The 20,899-nt window shown below is 29.3% G+C and overlaps 1 protein-coding gene across 4 annotated transcripts in view; it reads right to left on the reverse strand.

Annotated features, from left to right (window-relative positions):
- LOC112690376 (probable G-protein coupled receptor CG31760) overlaps positions 1 to 20,899 on the reverse strand; it is a 247,310-nt gene that overhangs the window by 204,374 nt on the left and 22,037 nt on the right. The window contains exon 1 of one of the 4 annotated variants that reach the window (XM_025564409.1): positions 7,762 to 7,833. Coding sequence is in view for 2 of the 4 variants with exons in the window: in XM_025564396.1 (XP_025420181.1) it covers positions 7,762 to 8,073 (312 nt within the window). In the remaining 2 variants the exon portion in view is untranslated. Of the gene's footprint in view, positions 1 to 7,761; positions 8,202 to 20,899 lie in introns of those variants that run through there. The other 3 variants (XM_025564402.1, XM_025564396.1, XM_025564386.1) reach the window with 3 other exon arrangements.

A 20,899-nucleotide genomic window follows, 5' to 3' on the forward strand; every position in this document is an offset into this window, starting at 1 on the left:
CTTGGTGGCTGCACTTATCATCGAAAATCCAACAAGCTTACCAACGCCTAGCAATGCTATTCCCTATTTTAAACAAGAAATCAACTTTAGAGAAAAAATGTTCCTTACTTATTTATAAGCAAATACTGCGCCCTTTGAATACTTATGCTTGCCCTATTTGGAGCAAATGTGCACTTACTCACTTAAAAAAACTTCAAACATTTCAAAATAAGACCTTGAGAATAATAAAAAATGCTTCATGGTTTGTAAGACCCCAAAATATCCACAAAGACCTCAAGATACCAAAACTTCAAAAATTTGGCTGATAGCTTCTTCAAGTCTGTTCAAAAGTCAACGAGATCAATGCACTACCAACTCAACCAGTGGCGTATATAGGTTTTTATTTCGGAGGGGGCCGATTATGTATTTGATTTTTGGGTGGAAGGAAAGGAGAAAGCACACTATTACGAAAAAAATTACTTTAACACTAAAAGACTTCTCGACTGTCTTTACACAATCAGAGAAATAAGAAACTCAATTTTTTTAATGATTTATTATTTTTTTAAAAGTATAAAAACTACGTTGTAATAAACAAATTTTTTATTAGAGTAACTCAAAATTCACTCTATGTTTTTTTAAGGATAAACATATTTTATAAATATAAAATTTTAAATTATCGCATAAGCAACATTCTCAGTGTCGTGACAAATTTTCGAAAATCCCCAGCATTAAGACATATCTATGTTAAAAATAACAATATTTAACATTGGTGTTTTTCATTTCGGAAGAGGCCCAGGCTCCCTCGCCTCCCCCCACCATAAATACGCCCCTGAACTCAACATAAGACCACTGATCTAACACTGCCTTCGACGTGGACGACCGCACGACCTACTTGCATAAACAAAAACTTAATCTAAGCCACCCAAACTCGTCACTACTCCATGTATGGTAGCGTGCATTAAACACAGTACTGATCTAATACGATAACACTTTTTCACATTTGAAATTGCATAATTTTTAGGTACGAAAATGTATCTTATACATGTTATAATAGTTTACGGAATTTGTTACGACAAAAAAAGAATATAGTTCAGAGTATATACAGTACATAGAGTAAATATGCACAGATAATAAATGTTTTAAATACTTAATAAAAATTTAAATTCAATCTTAAAACACGAATCTCGCTTTTTATCAGAACACCGTTTTGTCGTATTGCGTTTACAAAGTTTAGAATATTGATTTTTAAGTACTGAACAATTATTTTAAATCAAAATAACTTCTGAAGATGATTATTGGGAAAAAATTAATCATTTACTGGTGACTTACTATACTTAATCATTCTGACGTAGAAATATCATACGATTTAATAACAGCCGATGATCTTGATGATAATGATATAATAAATAATTTTGGGAATACAACATCTTCATTATTGACAGGTTCTTTGAGTGATGATGGTATGTTAAATGCAGAAGACAACAAAATATATTAACGGGAACAATCCTTAACTGAGGTGAAAAAATTATGTGCTAAGTACTTAAAAAAAAAAAAAGATCAAATATTTAAAGTTTAAAATAATTCATCAACTATTCATTTGAAACATATACTTGTATGAACAAAAGTCATAATAAATTCCATGAAGAACCTTGAACTAACTTTCTCTGAGAGCTTAAAAAATTAAAATAATAGTAGCACATATACTTAGGTACATTACATATTACATTAACATTCTCTTATTTATTTTGTTCATTCTTGTTTTCATATGTGCAAATGTATAACTGTCATTGTCACATACAATTTGTGCTCACGGAAGTTTTATAACATTGTTTAAACTCGTCGTTATTATAAAAGGTTATGTGTCACTAATTGTTCGGTCGAAAAGAAAAAAAATCTCATTAAGGATGGAAATAATTTTTAATTTAATTTAACTACAGACGTCGACAAGAATGAATATTTGAAAGCAAACGTAGACAAAAAAAAAAAAAAATTATATAAAAATATTATAAAAGAAAAATGTTATAAATGAGATAACCCTATTTTTTTTTCGTAAATTTAATAAAATGTCGGAGTAATTATACAATAATTTTATTAGAAAAAAGAATGTACCCCATAAGGCGTATCCATTTATCTTTATTTGCTGGATGCTACTTCTTTGTTTACTATTAGTCCATTATTAATCCATTATATTATTAGATAAGGTGTTTAATTTAAAACAAATTCTATTTTAATTATTAATAGAAATAATCTATGTGTATTCACGAATCGCACGATTCACATTATTTTGTAAATAATGTAAAAGTATTAGTACTTAAATGGTTTATAAAATATTATTAATTTAATATTGATCTCCGGATTTGGTGTGGTATTTAATTTAGCTGCATAAAAAGCTTATTCATTTTTTTTAAGTTTTTCATTGCATTATTTATAATAAGACCAAAAAAATATGCCATTTTTTTTTATTTAATTTACTGTCGGATGCAAGACTTGTAGATTTTATCGCGATTTCGTTTTTACATTTATTTTATTTTATAAACAAGTTTTTCCATAGTCAAGCAAATTCTATTCCATTACCAAAAAATAAAAAAAGTAAAGAGCAATTACAATAAGGTAGGTACATAATGCATCAAGTAACATATGACAATTGTTACTTTCTTAATATTATTTAAAATTCATACTGTATGTCTCCATTTATCGAAAATTCAATATATTTAATTTAAATTGACATACGTTCTGCAATCAGTAGACGACAAAAGCATTGATGTATCGACGGTAAAATAGAGATCATAAATATATAAATATTATACAATACTAGTATATAAACAAACACACACACACACACACACACAAATATATAGTGATCATGATTTCAAGTACCACTAAGTATCTCAGCGGATGACCTTATATTAAAAAAAATATTTTGAATTACTTAAACACACATATTTTGTCAATTTTTGAATTTTTGACCCTTAGGGTTGTAGACATGCACAATACAACTAATTTTTTTTAATGGCAACCTATATTTTTTCTGTTTTTAAAATTTACCAAATAGGAGATAGTTAATTTTTGAAATTATGCATAGTTAGTTTATTGTGAACTTTTTACCTGAAGCACTAAATGATTAACACAATTATGTCAAATAATATAATTTTATTTTTATTATATTACGTGATATTTTTTTAATAAAAATAATAAACTAATTATTTGTAACAAATTAATTAAACAGTTGCTTTCAAAGATGAAGTTTTATATGGTTCTGTCCAAAAAAATCTAAAAATACACAAAACACACCCATATATAGTGGATTTTATACAACATTTGCTTGAAGGATATTCTATTATTAGGTTAAAATTGTAGCATAGTTTATTTAAAATGAATATTTAATTATTAATTAAATTCTTTGTACTGATGAATCAAAATTTATCAACAATGACAAAATGAGGAAACTAAATCATCGATACTGGAATGAAACAAACTCACACTAGTCATCTGAAACTTATTCTCAAATTGTTTGGGAAATAAATTAATGGAATAAACAAGTGTGTACCGATCGGTGACAAACTTGTAAGATCGTATTTTTATGGTGGAACACTTATTGGTAGACGTCGTCTACTAGACGATATTTAAATTTTATAATCAAATAACTACCAATACTGTTAGGTGATGTCTCATTAAACATGCAAAAGTATGTCGACAACATGTACAAAAATATAGTGCACTAACCCATAATCCTAAGTAGTTGAACAATATTTATATCAAATGTTGCCAAAACGCTGGATCGATACTTACGGTTTTGTCCCTTGGGCGGAATAGTCCCCAGATTTAATGCCATTACATTTTTTTTTATAGTCAGTTTTTAAAAACTGTTATACGCAGATCCACCTGTCAGTCTCCAGGACTTAAAAGACAAACTGCAGGTAGCATGTGACGTTATTAAGCCGGTCCCACACGACTTATGTACTCGGAAAATAATTGTTAATCTTTATGAGTCGTCTAGTAGGTGTTTAATCGTCATGTATGGCGATTATTTTTACTCGCCGAGTCACTCGCCATTTCTCATCGTTTGTCGCTAAATGTGACGTAAGTCAAAGGAATTGACTCAACAAAAGGACGAACGAGTTGTGTAGGAGCGATATAAACGTCGAAATTGAACGTTGAACAATTCATTAGATAAATGTATTAAATAAATTGTTTTCTGTAGTATATATTACTACTAAAACTATTACTCATATTGGTATTATTGTTATAATAATTAGTATGTTATTAGTTTTATTAAAAAAAATAACACATACTAAAATAAAAGTTAATTATTTTACACTATTTTCAATAATTTAATGTTTAAGATAAAAAAATTGTAAAAACTAACTATGCATAATTTTAAATTTTTACTTACTTCTATTAGATAGAATCAAATTTTGATCAACTTTGAAAATAGAAAAATTTAATTTAAATAATAAAATTAAAAAATTAAATTTAGTTACTTGTTGTATTTAAAAATGATTTGTTTTTGTGTTTCATATAAAAAATAAAGTCGAATATCAATCTAATTTTTAATGTAAGATAGAATAATTAATGTGAATATAGAGTAGATGAAAATAAAAACAACATATTATCTGTTTTTATAATTTTATGTACGACTCAAAAAGTAATGACATTTAATTTTATCGCTACATTGGAACATTTTTATTCTTTTTCGGGGGGTGGTATTTAAATTATTGGTATATTTTTGTTTGCCTCAAAACTCATATTTTTAACCGCTTACCTGCTTTGTTTCGTGTGAGGATTTACTGAACCTCTTTTAATCGTCGTATTTTAAACCACTTAAGCCGCAGGAGATACATGCGTAGTCTCTTGAGGTGAAAACCGATTTTGATGGGGAGATGGGGATAACAAGCTAAACCAACAGTGAAATTTAAAACAATGTAATTGTATTCTGAGGGTCAACGATGTATAATTTGATACTCCCCGATGAAGATGGGCGTAATCCAATTTTTATTATTTCGTAGTTTTTCCCTGCATAAAGTTGATTCTCGTAAATTTACTGCGAAAATGGCAGTAACTACGCATTCCCTCGAGGTTGAAAATCAAATTACTTATGACATCTTAAAATCGTGTTTTCATACGAAAACGTACTCGTAAAAAACGCTATCGAGTACAGTTCGGTATATGGTTAACACGCTGACAAGAAACCTTTTATGATAGTTATTAGAAACTACCAATTTGTATCGCTTGGATAAGAGAAGTTACATCTACTTTATAATTATGTAAATCTAAATTAATACAAAAATAAAATATAATTTACATTACAGTTTTACAGTTGAAAATATATAATGTACAACGCATATTATCTGAATAAAGAATTCTACCTATGGGTTGCCTGAACTTAATTTATATTACAATATTTCTACATTTCCATCAATATTCACAATAATAAATTAATATTCACAAATAATAAAAACAAATAAACCTAATTAATTGAATTACATAATTATATATACTTTCATAAGACAAATAATGCAATTTAATTCGATTTTCCATGGTTTTCAAATGAATAAACATTTCATGGATTTCATCAAAGCCCAAAATGTAATTTGTGAAGAGAACATTTTCATAATTAATTGATGAATCCGTTTTTGTTGTCGTTTATTTTATATATCTTATTTCAATTTAAAGTTTTCGACAGTTCTTACTTAATATTAAATCAGCCATTATCTAATCATGTCAAGGATAACGAGTCGGGAGAAATAAACGGAGTAGCAGACATGAAATATTTCAAAGAATGGATTTAAAAGTATCTCATTAAAGTAGAGATTACTATAAATGAACTAAAATAAAAATTATAGGAATCAAGTAGGAAAATATGATTTGCTATCGTTGATTGAGGTAGTAAACATCGCTTTACAATCCTCCTCTACTCGGGTATGTTATAGTATTACTATAAAAACGAAATATACAACGATACAATAGTGTGTTTAAAATTATTCCTTGAAACGAGTATGATGAATAATTTCTATAACTCATAAATTTCCACCCATCATGTTATAGTGTAAAAATAAAAATACAAAATGTGAGTAAATACACGTCATGTCAAATATATTTTATTGAAATTTTTATGACAACATTTAATTTCATATTTTTTATTTATTATTATTCGATTCGGTATCAATCACGTTTACAATTAGAAGAGGGAATATGCTCAAATTGGGGGAAAGCTCGAGGGGCCGGAACTCCCTTAATTTTCATTTTTTTTCTGTCCATACTCCAACTAATTTCTTTTACCGAGATGGGGGGATGCTAAAAAATAACACCCAAAACAATTTTTATTAAAATATGAAGTTAAAGTGATATTAATGATATAATTTATTTTACAATTTTACGGTTTTTTTTCTGTACGGCCTTGTTGGTTAGATGGTGGGTGAGGATCAAGCTTCCCATGGATCTATGTTAGGTAATTTTGCCCATGAACTCAGTTTGTAAATCTGTGTTATGTTGAGTTCACTTGCTTAATTTTTTCCAACTCGAGAACTGGTGATAGATAATAAATATAATAACAAGCATTTCAAATGAACCTGTCAAAAATGTATAATCGTAATGCTGCTGTAGTTTTACATATATATATATATATATATATATATATTATTTTTAGTTAGTGGATAAAATATTATACGATATTTCATATGACAGCGTGAGAAAATTCTTAGTATAATTTTTCGTTGTGTATTTCGATAATTAGGAATATATAATTTTGTCAACAATTCTTCACAAACCAAGTATTTTCACAACGGACTGTGGAGTTATTTGTAAATGTATACAAGAAATTTACTTTATTGAAAATGTATATTATTATACGTAATTATAACAAGAGCAAAAATTCACTACACTCAGATGAGAGGAAAGTGTAAAATATGCATTTGGACTGAAAGTAAATAGATATTCATTTATGAGATAGTAGCAAGATTTCTTGTACGGAAGGTGTACTGATTTATTAAGTTCATTTTTGAAAAACTAATTTTACAGTATATTTAAGAATGCTAGAAGAACAAAGTCTACAAAATATACGGTTAGGTTAATTTGAACGTTTTGTTCAAATTCGAGAATAAACAAATAAGTACAAAGCTCAATAGCGAAAGGTGGCTGCATTGCAGCTGACCGGGATCAACAGAAAAGTGCGACGAAAATATTTCTATTTTTCTATCGTGTGATAATGATTTCCAAAACTACTGATTACACACGAGTACTGCCGATTCGTCGGTAAAAAATTAAACTTACGTACAAACAGAGATGACACACCCTCTTACCACCTAAAAGATAGATTAAAGGAATCTTTACAAGGTGATCACCTATAATTCGTATGTAAGCTGTATTCGACGGTATCCATATCAATACTTTTACATTTGTTTAAAATGTAAAAACTTAAAAATATGGATAGCGTTACATGGTTCCGAGCGTATCGGGTGTTGTTCGAAAACGACATTAATTTTTCTTCAATTTTTGTCGGCCAAGCGAAACGATACCGGTTGCATTTTGAAGTTTGATATGACTGCTAAGGTCTTCGCATGCAACGCAATATCGATGAACTAGTACGACTGTTTTCCCAACCCCTTTCTCTCCGAATTTTTGGAGATAATTATATTACCCTACTCTATCTCTATCTCTCATACACACTCACGAATCAAACCCGATCACTTGGTTGGACGGAGAGGGAATATTATGAGACGGAGGGGATGGGAAATCGCAGAAGAAATAAACGCAACGTGAAACGATCATATGTGCATCACCGACCTGCGCGTATCTGTCGACGACACCCTCGCCGAGGTTCAGGTGCGTGCCGGCCGTGCAGTTGTTGCCCAGCTGCTGTTGCGACTCGACGATCCGCAGCAACCGGTTGACAATGTCGTTGTCCAACCCACCACCACCGACGCCGCCACCACCACCACCGTCACCCGCGGACGTCAGCTTGGCCGGCGACTGACCGTTGGGCCGCAGATTCCTGGCGTTTCTTGACCGGCCATGCCGGATACCGATGCCGGTGCACTGCGCCGCGGCCGCACACAGCAGCCACAGCACCACGGCCACGCGTGCCACGGCCGGCATAATGGCGACGAGCGGCCGGCCGGTGTGTCGCGTGTGTCTTACTCGCCGCCGCCGCCGCCGTGGCGAGCGGTTAACACTGTGCGGACAGTAGCATCCAGCTCCGCGTTCCGGCCACGGTGGTCCCGCTGCTAAAAACAAAATAGGTAACCTCAGACGCCGTTTACTCGGGCGGACGTAAGCATGCCACTTTTTGTAAGCAAAATAAATTATATGTTCTCACGCCAGAAATGTGCACGTGATTATTCATTCCTACGCAAATAGAAATCTTATTATTAAACGTAAAATTATCCATGCGCAGGTGGGTGACGTGATGATAATTAAATCGAACGTGATCTCAGAGTTTCCTACTAACCTCCTATGATGGTGCAATGAAAATGGTCGAATTTTCCTTTTTTAATACGACACACGAGGATTATTGTACTCATATTTTAATTGCATTTTTAAGTGTTAGTTAGAAATTTAAAAAAAAAAAAACATATATTACTACTAGTTCGTTATTTTCTAAAAGTTTTAAGACAGCTATCCTAGATTTAAATCTTCTGAAAATGTTGACGTTTGAAATTTTGTTTCCGTTGACCTCATTATTTTTTTAATTTACCGAAAAACAATGTAAATAACATTGTAATTTTTTGATAATATTATCTTATCTAGTTTTCTGATGAATTCAAACCACTCTGTTTTAACTCGATGTACTTAATATTATTATTATTACGTTTAATGTTTATTAAACATAAGCTCGTTTGAAATCATATCTTAACCTTTTTCCGTTATCTAAAATCAATCTTATTTTGGAATTGTAATATAAATTATGGAACACGTTTTTGTTATTAGGTGACACAAACATTTTCTAACTTTCTACAAAGCATAATATAATATTAAAGTACACGAACACTGGGTATCCTATGAGGATTTACTAATTGAGATATTTTTCATATTCACGGAGACAATTATACAAATATATTATACAATTATGGAACTTTTTTTTTTTTTTTTAGTAATCCAAAGCAACAGACTATAAAAAAAAATATTATTTAGACTGCATGTGGACATTTTATACTAGCATGGATCATTGTATGTACACTAAATTACTGTACATGTTAAATAAATCATTAATATTTTAATGATGGATTTTTTTTAAAAAAAATATTCATTTAAAAGTCAAAATTCTTCACTCGTAATCATTGCGTTTGACTTGCTATCATATCCATCAATAGTAAAAATCAATTGCTTGGTCAACTAAATGTGTGGTATGCAAGTATCGATCTGATTTTTTTTTTTTTAATTATCAAAACCGACCAATCAAAATGTACGAATTATTTTAGTATATACTAATCTTACCATTAATTTATAATCTTATTATATCTTCTTGTATATGTGGCATACTTGAATTTTACTAAGGCGGTGACTTAAATAAGCGAGAAATCTTAATCTACAACGGCTTAGCATATAAACAACTGTTTTTCAGTAAAATTTAGCGATCACGAGTATGAATATTATACATTGTTCATAGTGTATTGTACGAGTCTCATTGTTTAATTTTCTGTCCAAATATTATTTTGATGTAATAAAAGAACGACCTATGTGTACAAAGGAATGCGATATACTCAACTGCACGATCGGTCTTGAAACAGTTGAAAGAGACAACAATTATTTTTTAAGTAATTTATCTTTGTATTAACAGTATTACTATACGATCCTCGTATTCTATGCTTTTATATAACCATTATTATTATGAAATTATGTCGAATTTTAAAAGTCAATCGACCGCTATGCAACAGTTTTGTGTACACCGATGGAAAATAAATTGAACCACAGCATGTACGATAAAATGAAACTAAGAGGATAACAATATATACGTATAAGTGTTGCTACTCTTGATTCTTTCTGCGAACACTCTAACCCGGCATTCATTTTCCACATATTGTGCCTTCAATTAAGTATTGGGCCATGCTATCCCTAGCTGCGGAGTCATAGTTTTATTCAAAAGCTCCCATCCTTTAACAATAGCTTCGTAGATATTTTCTACCCGACTGGTCGACATAGTGTTCGGGACGTCTATTGTTTATCGACGCAGATAAAACGTCTACCGTATACGTCTCCGGCCTAATACTGTTAATATTACTAGCAGCGTGCGATCGCAATACAATATTACTATCATCCATAGTCCGTAGATAAGCTTTTAGATTAAAGCAAAAATATTGAATGAAAGCTCTTTAGTGCACGCTACGTGCGATAGTAATTTCTTTGATTTCAGGATCATATTATATTTTATCACTACGACAGACATTTTTTCCACTCGATCCTTTTATGCTTTATGTTTATTGTTATTTATTATTTTATTTTTTTTTGTAATGTTCCCATCTACTGCCTAAGGATTTCCGATCTGATTTTTTGAGTTTAATAATTTTTTTAGAAAAAAATAAAAAAAATAAGAACAACAAAATCAAATATTTGTTGATTGATTTTCGTAGACAGAATTCGTATACAAAAGCCTCATTGACTGCGGAGTCACTGCCTATAGTGAAAGCCCGTATAGTATTTTCGTTCTATTATTATTATAATATAGAATTTCATTGGGGTATGTCACTTTATCAAAGTTTTAACTTTTAGTTAGCCAATAGAATTCTGGAAATCCAGTACATGCATACAAACGTAAAACTTGTTTATAATTTATTATTACAAACCCATCTAATTAACAAATTTCAGTGGCATCATTAAAGCAAAAAATTATTAAGGTCTATTATTGTTTTTTTATCGCATTTATAATTATTGCTTTGTAAAAATCACATAAAACGTAAGTCGTCTTCAATCGTTTTTGGTTTTAATATCGTTATTTTTTTCTTATTTTTCGTTACCATTTGCGATAACTAGGCGCGATCATTCGGTAGTTAATTATTGCGTACACAAAATTGTTATAAATACTTTAAACACAAAACAATGAAAACGATAAAATTGATAAAATCTACAAGTATACTTTAGAGGATAATCATTCTCGTGTTTTTTGTGAAAATGTAAGAAGTTTTTATCTTTACCATTGGAAATAATGGAAAAAGAAGTTACGCGATAAAAATGTTAACCTCATCTAACTAAAACAATTACAGATTGACGGTAAATATTAAAATAATTATAATAATAGTATGCTGTTTTATCAAATTTGATTTTATGGTGTTTATTTAACCTTAAACAGAAACATTAACTTTAAACATAAAAACTTCACGCAAAAAGAAAACATAACCGCTAGGATAAATGTTATTTCTTAAGTACTCACAGGTCAAAAAGTGTACATTTCCATTGTAACTAAAATAAAAAGATTCCATAAACAGAGAATTTTCTTTAATATCTTAATTTGTATTTCTTGTTTCATTTACAAATACCGTGTCTTGTGTACTTACAAAAATAATTAAAACATGCTATTTAATGTTCAGGATTTTTTTTTCATTGATAGTTTTATTCTTATACAATTTTGGAATTTTGGAAAAATAGATTTTTTGTCATCAGTTCACGAGTCCTGAACGATGTTATTATACGTACTGTATTATAGTGACATAAATCAAGCAGAATTCACAGTAACTTTTTTTTAGCTATAAAGCTATTTTTAATCTTATTTAAGTCTCGATGACTACTTGCGTGATTAATGTAATAAAATATGCATTATATTTATATGCAGATGACTTTTTTTTTTTTTTTTTTTTTTAATGAAAATATATTACAGTCATACTCTTTAATTGTTTAAGATAAAAGTTCTAAATAAAAAATAAAAATAAATTTAAATAAAAATTATTCTCATTAATAGTATGACATTAGCCGGTACAGATATGTTAACAAATAATAGCGATAATGATTGTATCAGCTTAAGGTATTTTAAAATATTGTTATTCTTTAGTTACAGTTCTTATATGATACGTTTTGTTTATTCGGAGTAGTACGAGTTTTTGCAGTTGAGTGTTCCAGTCGATCATGAGTTCATCGAGTAGTTATTTTTGTTTCGTATTTTTAATGACATTATTATTACCAAATGTCAGAAATCAAAAACATTCAATGACCGTGATCTCTTCACTTTAAATCCAACCATGTCACTGATAACCGTTGCTGCTCCAATAAATATGTATTTAAGTAAGAACTTTTACGTGAGTACGTCCGGCGTGATACTTTCATGTTGGTTATTTATTATCATAAAACATGCGAGCAAGTTAGAATACTCCCAAAAGTGATATTTTATTCTTTTAGCTATTTTTTTTTTCTAATTTTTTCCTCCGAAAACACATACACGTGATGAAGTGGAATTCGGGCGGGAAAAAATTGCTTTTCGACGTTCATTTCTTTTGTTTCGGGCTTACGCATATCATTTTAAATAAATATATATATATTTTATTTTTTTATTTTTGACGTATTTAGTTCAAAAAATTTAATCGATTTACGAGTCCATTTTAAATAAGTTAAATAACACGCGTCGGTAAGTACATTTAGAATACGAAAAAATAAGGAGAAAAAAAGGTTATTGTTTTATGAGTATCTGCTAAGAATACATCTCGTTTTTAAAGTCATAAACATTAAAGTATTAAAACGTGTAAATTACCACTTAATTTTTTAATTATTAAAGTCGAACGACTTTGAACGTAAAATAACTCAGGTTTACCACAGTCTTAAACTTAAAGTAATATTTTATTCAAACCGTTTTGAAAACATTTTGATAAGTGTTAAAAGAGTCAGTGTGAGTAAAAATGAAAGTTGAACTATCTTGCATGTTTTATTGACGAGTAAAACTCAAAAAAAAACAAAGATTAAAATTGTACGAGATCGATATTTTTCTATACACAACCATTAGTTTAATATATAAAGAATAGTATTATTACAATAACCATCCATATGGCGTATAACTTTGATAAATAGGCCTATATATTTTTCTTTTTAAAAATGAAATCCATTTATTTAAAGGACTCAATGGCGCCCATACAGGTTACCAAGGAGTGCAATTGCATGTGCTCTCGTCGGTGGTGGGTATATGGGTGGGTTGGGGGATGTATAATTGAACAACTTCGATATCAAAAATTATGGAGTATGGTAAACAAATAACATTATTATTATAACACAAACATTATACCTATATGGTACTGGTTGTAGACATCTTAATTTTAATTAATTATAATAAATCTTAATTTCTTAAATTTATAGTTTTTTACGAGTTAATTATAGTTACAGACAACAATTTAAACGAATGTTTTTTTTTTTTTAAAAAAAAATTGGTGGGTAGGTAGGTAAATTTTTTTAGTTGCATGTGCTCTCAAAATACTTCTGTGCACCACTGAAAGGACTGAAACAATTTTTATCTTAATATCAAATTTTACACTTAAAAAAATGTATAGAATTATTATCAAAAGTTTATGAATGAAAGAAGGTGTCGTATAATCGAATTTCTACTGTAATAAAATAATAACATGATGAATCTGCGATCTTTTACACGAATGGGCATTTTAATAATCACAGGTGTAGACTAGCGCGCAGCATAATCAAAGACAATATCTCTTACTATAAACGTTATATTATTTTAGAGCAGAATGCATCACTGCATCGAATCTAAATAAAGTATAACACGTTTTACCTTAAAAAAAAATAAATAAATAAACAGTAAATAAACTGGTATATGAAACGTGAAGAAGAAATAGAAAGGATATAGCTAAGTATCTGATTTGTTGAATTTTAATTATATAAGAGCAAAAAAAAAATTATTCTTTCATCAAGACCATATATTGTAATTATTAGTTTTTCTCGCTTATGCGTAGCAGGGAAATGGAATAATCTGAATTGAGCTCAACTTTGTGATCAATCCGTACCTGCAGTATTTAACTTACTCTGAAAGAATTGAATAACTATTATGAATATAATTTCGCACCAAAAGTACGGGAGATGTGAACACTCTATACAAATGGGGATCGCTATAGTTTAACTCCAATATTTGTGACTGCACGGTGTAGATGTGTCGATTAAATTGTTTAACGCACTGTAATAAACTGTTCAACGTATTAAAATGACAATTAAGAAGACTTCATTATATGAATACAGTGATTCCTTCGATTCGATGTATTCCGGGATCTTGATATAAAATCATAGGAAGGTAATATAACGATTATTGTTTAACCTTTATTATGAGTTCCATATTGTCATGAATAAATAACCATATACATATTGTTTTTGATGACACAACGATGATGACTGTAGATAGGCCATTATTGCTCCTCTATCCTCCTGCTAAAAAGAGAATTGCACTGCAGTGATGACTAAAATTAGACATTTCCACGAAAATCTGTTATCGTTATACGACAGACTGAAAAATATAAATTTAATACGAGTTCCTATCGATTGAAATTTATTTTTCCCTGTACCATTATTATTGTAATATTTTTCATATTGAACGTTATCGATTGGACTAAAAAAGTTTTTGGTATATCCGGTGAATTCAATATCAACTGAGGTATATGGATGCAAATAATAACTCTCAATAAATCTTCTACTAAATATTTTTTATTTTAGTATTATTCAAGTGAAGGAGAGCTGATAATTACCAACGATCTCTCGAGTCTATCAATGCATGAGTTAACGGAGCACGGGGAGCGGGTGTATTATCGCGGCTGTAGCGCGTATTTGCGAGATCAAATTAGTCAGACGTAGGTACCTAATGAAGCCTCGTTATCATCGCCGGCTGGTCACGAGGGATGATCGCGAGCCAAGATGACTCTCGCGTCATTGCAGCTGCAAAAGGGTGAATATAATATGTATAATTACGGAGACCAGCACTTAATGCTTTACAGATCGGATCGCGATGATGGTCCGGAGGGAGAGAAAAACTGAGCATGAGAAAGAGAAAGACATCAGAAATGTCCGCTTTGTCGTATATACATTTGAAAACGTCTACGGATTGCGCCCGCTTTCGTAAAAGACATCAATATGCTCGATGCACAACGAGGGGACGTACTCATAATATAATGTCATGTAATAATATAAAATAATTAAAGCAAAGGACCGTCACAAAATTGTTGAGTAAGAAACTAATCATTGGCGAAGATATTGATACAACTACGATGGTGGCGTACTACTGCATAATTTATAGGTACCTCAAGTCGTGTATATAAGTTCAGTTCAATGCAGAAAACGTGACCGGGGAGCTTTAAGTAACTGTACGTATTTTATAATTTAATTTCAATCTTTTAGTATTTTCACAATCAGGCAGTGGAACAATGATAAATACAGTTTTTATCTTTTAGATTTGCTATACAGAGTGGTTCAGAATGTTTTTCAATCGCAGTGACGAATAAATGCCGGTATTCAGATTATATTGTTAAAAAGATTAACTTCTTTATACTAAATTAGCGGCCAAAATACTTGACCACATATATTAATTTCTTCTTTTTAAAACTAACACCAGTTACAAATTCAGTACCATTTATTAGATTTTTATTTGTTTCTTGACTTAATTTATTAAATAGCTACTTTTAAATTGTACAAAATTTGAAAATTTTTATTTTCAAGATGGTCAAGAGATGAACGTACAATTTTCATGAAATGCCTTCCATATGGCCTATTATAAAATTATATGAAAAAAAAATGAATATTATTTCCATCTAGACAATTTTCTAGGCTCCAAGTACAAGTACATGTACAAGTATAAGATGTAGTAATCTCAGATTTAAATCGATAGCAAATGTAGTGAACCACCTCGTATTTGTAAAAAACTTATTCGTTCTGGTCAATCACAGCATTTGTGATTAATCCTAAAATAAATCTTACCTAACATAGTTATTATATTTAATGTATATATTATATTAGCATATGGCAACTATGTTTAATGATAATGCAGAACACGTTATATCGCGTTAAATCATACAGAAATAAATAAAAACACTTTTTAGTTCAACTTCTATAAAAATACTTTAATTTTACACTTTTAAACCATTATTTATACTCGCTTAATGCATTATTTGGATAAAAACTACATAGAAGCTTCCGACAATATGACTGATAGGTAACGAAGAATATGAGTCAGTTAAATTTGAGATTCTAAAATATATCTACTTTGCTATGAGAACTCTACATTTAATCGGAAATTTGAAAACGGTGTGACTTTGAATTTTAGTTACGTGATCAGCAATTATGCGTTTTAATGTAATTTTAATGTAATTAAAAATGCTGGTTTTTACTACGATTATTTTTAATGGTCAAATTTTAATACATCATAGAACGTAAAAGTAAACTAATACGTCCTCTACTCCAGATAAGCACGTGTGGGTTTAGAACACAATATTCTGATCATTGTACTCGAAAATAAAAATATGGTTACACGAAATTGAAAATCGATGTTATCATTAAGACCAACACATTTTATATAATTCTAATTTATTTATAAAAAAAACCATTGTTGATAGAAATGTATTTTCATATTAATATGTCGTATTGTATTGGTCAAGCCTTCAATGACAATAAAAAAATACATAACGTGCAATATTACTTCATGCTCCTGATAACGACTCAATAATATGCTGACATTTAATATCAGAAGTGCTGAAATAATTTGTTCACAAATGCATGAGTACAATATTATATTCACGCTCTTGAAATGAGTACCGAATTACCTTGTGTTGAAAAATGACATGGTCAGTGTTTATGTTTCTAAACATAATCATAGAAGAACTTGCATCCCTGATGGGTCCATCCGTCCGTTAGTTAGTTGTTGATATTTAATTATTAAACAATGTGTACCTACTCATACTATCCAGTAAGAAAAATAAAAATATGATTATAAATACAGATTAATATAAGCTTATATTAAAAAATAGTTATCAAAATATAAATACCTTACTCACAAATTAATAAATTTAATTTACTCAAATCATAAAATTATTTTAATTTGTGATATATTTTGCTAATGTGCATAATAATTTAATGCTTCATATTGAATTTTTCATAAATATTTTTTATATTGAATGAAAAATAGTATTCATTTATGTATAATAAGAAAAATTTTCACTTTTTTGTTTTTGTGACATTTCTTTTATTATAAATGTTAACAAAAGGTAAATTTCGTTTTTTTTATAAATGTATTATTCCATCAGATTATGTTATAGTTATTTATTCAAAAGATAAAATAAACTGCCAGTAAAATATAATAAATAAAATAAAAATTTTGAATTACAGTTATTTTTATTTTTTGTGTTTTTAATGTTTTTAGAGGATATTTTAAGATTTTTTGGTTATATTGTAGTGCATATTTCAATACTTTTTAATGCTATAAAATACAAACCCTGGTTATCACTCTACTATTTGACCCGAACGTATTTGGAGATTAGGTTAGTTAACGCTGTTTACTCTTGTTGTGTGTAGTTAGCTCATCTTCGAAACGAGTAATGCGCCAACAGCTTCTAAAACGTCCTTTATAGTTTGCTCTCTACCGCACCCGTGGTCCGGTGTATTTCTCGTGCACCGTTTACGTATATATTAGATACTTAGGTAATAGCATTCGCCTTTCTCGGTCCTAATACGATTTAAGGCGATGCGGTTCATCGATTGCTTTTACATTTAAGCACATTTATCAACACGGTAAAGTATTAACAGTCGGCCCTAAAATGTCTTTCATCAGGCATACATGTATTTTTTTATTTTGCACATTAGAATGTTTCTACAGAGTGTCCTGTGAATACGGAGCCGTTACCGCATCAGCAGTTATAATAGAAGTACCTAATCAATTAGGACAGTCATTATTTCCGCTAAGTATCGTTTCCGCCAAAATAAAAAAGGTTCGACTTTCATTTCCGCCAAATCTATTTCTACCTATATTATTGCAATATAGTCTGAGAATCCCTGTCTATCAGCAGTGCTATCGATCATTAATCTACATCGATATTCGGGATAAACCATGGGTATATTTTGGTAGATGGGGCGAAAGGGGCGATCGTCCCCTCCCCCCGAATTCGATTTAAGGAATAGATTATTAGAAATTAATAGAAGCACATTTCAATTTTTTTTTTTTTTAATGTGTATAGTTTTATAACGAAATCGAATTAGTTCACAATTTCGATTTTCTATAAATAATTTTTGTCATATAATTCGAATGAGCAGTGGCAAAGCAAAGGCGAACTGTACATATATCAGGGGCGCAAATTGCAAAAGGGCGCAAAATTGTACAAAAATCGTATTTTTATCCTACAATCAAATCGATATTTTTTCATTATACTTTTTGAAATATGTAGATGTTTTCTATTTGTACACACTTCGTGTGAATTTAATGATGAAGTTATGAAAATAGCACAAGGGCATTTAAATAAAATATTTCATATGAAGAAATTATTGATGAGTATGCTAGTCATAAAACGAGAAAAGCAAATTTTCAAAGTTTAAAATTAACACTGTAATAATAACTTATAAATATAAATTTTATACTTAAAAAATTAGTAAAATTAAAGGTTAAAAAAAATTTCGTGACATCAAATTTTAATTGGTTAAAAAGCGTTTTTTGTTGTATAGTTTGCCAGGGACAATAGTGAGTCTTCCTACGCCACTGCAAATGAGTGATAAGAAAAATTACAGAAAAACATAACAAAATATAACAATTGAAGGCGAACGACGCATATGATAAATATATATATTATTATGTTTTATCAGTATCAGTTCCAAAGATCAATGGTAACATCACGGTTAATTTTGAATGTAATAAATTGAGCTTTTAGTTGGATCTATATTTAGTATAAAATCAAATTAAACGCAAGCGTAACTTCAAAACACAGACAGGTGTTAATGAAGAACTACACAAAATTCGATTCTAAGTGGATCCGGCATTAGGTTAAAAAAAAAAAAAAAAACTAGAAATATTAAGTATTCACCTGATTTAAATATTACCAAAAATTGTACTTGTAAGTGTTGAGCCTGAATTAATGAAATAATTTTAATCTCTTCCCCCCCCCCTCAGAAAAGAGTCTAAATACGCCCCTGGGACAAACCATTTGATATTAAAAATATAATTGATGTCTCGCGTAGTAATTCCTACACATTATAAATAAATATAAATCGATCTAATTTCTATCAAGTTACATTTTTAAAAATTTTAATCTCAAATTTTTAAAACAACGTATATGTTCAAATTAACAGTTGCAATAATTTCATAAATGGAATTTTTAGAAAAGGTATGAAACAATTATTCGAAGTAATAAATAAATCTATAGAGTTTTCAAAAATATTTGATTAAATATATCCAACTCAATTTAATTAAAATTAAAATTTTTTAACTTTTATATAAAAATTAAGTCAATTATTGTTTGAGATACAAATTTACGGTTCAAAGCTTCTTTCAAATGGACAAGTGTTATCGATATATTTTTATAACATGAAAACAATTGATTGTGTTATTAAAGAAAATGCAAGAATAAATTGTACATACATCGAGAATGTTCACCCATAACAATTTTAACTAACCGATTGTTGCAATTGAACAGTATTTTTAATTCATATCAATGATAATACGTATTGCTTTGATTAGTTGTCGAAAAAACCCACTACCTGTAGTATAGTAGAATAATAATTTGAATTTCAGCCTTGTACAATCAAACCTTGTTGAGAACCATGTTCCAAAACCAATACATATAATAGTATTTGAAGTGTGGAATGGTTATAAACACAATATTATTAAAAATATTGTGGTACAAAAATTGACAAGAAATCCAATGCGTTTCATCAGAAATTTATATCGAAATTTTGCAAAGCAACACAGCATTTGTATAATTTTAAAATCATTTGAAAAGTCATCGATAAAATAATATTAAAAGAGTTACGTATAATTTGAGACAAACCTATGCACGTTTTGTTAATGAAAATGTCGGATTCAATCAAATCGAATTCAACTGGCAATAAAAATATTAATTTGGTAAGACAATTTATTACTCTTTTCGTGTATGAAAAAACTAATTAATGTCATAGTTTTTACAATGGTTGCGACCAATTAGAACCAGGTCAGATAAAATAAGACATTTTAAACTTCAGAATATTCATTGGTACCTATCGGTAATTTGACCATCCATGTAAAAAAAAAATGTACGTTATGCTTATGGATTTAAATTATTCACAAAATTACAAAAAAAAAAAAAATAAGATGAGAGCACTGACTGTAATCTTGTATTACATATTTATTTTTACAAATTACATAATATAGGTAAACGAATATATAAGTATCAATTACACAGAAATTATTTTTATATTGAAAAAGTTAATGAGTCCATATTAGCTATACTCATAAATTGGTTTAATAACTTATTTCAATCATAATTAGCGATGTATATAGGTATCGAACTTAAATGCATATGATGGAACAATATAAATTTAAAAGTTAATGGTGATAACATATCTAGAGAGTCTATATATTATTAATAAGATGTCTGAAAATATTTAGATTTGCTTCAACCTGTCTACTAACCAAGGTGTTAATTTCACCCTTGTTCATAACTGGAAAATATTTGTGAGGTTGATGATATATTATTAAATTAAACGCTTCTAAATTAAAAAATGCATGTAGGACGCTTTTTATTTATTCATCCCTCAATAAGTAAAATAATACCTAACAATGGTTTCATATTCCAAAATAGACTTTACAAATACTCTATACAAAGATTTTGTCAGAATCACTAATTTATATTCATTGCAAATGATTTAAAAAAATTTAAGTATACTTATTTATTGACTGTTAAGAACACTCTGTCTGAAAAAAAACTGGATTATTCACAATCACAATTTACACAATCAACTTAAAATATCAACACTATGATCCGTATTTTATTTTTTTTTAAGTAGA

Source organism: Sipha flava, unplaced genomic scaffold, assembly GCF_003268045.1.
Source record: "Sipha flava isolate LNK unplaced genomic scaffold, YSA_version1 114_pilon_pilon, whole genome shotgun sequence".
Taxonomy (NCBI): Eukaryota; Metazoa; Arthropoda; class Insecta; order Hemiptera; family Aphididae; genus Sipha; species Sipha flava.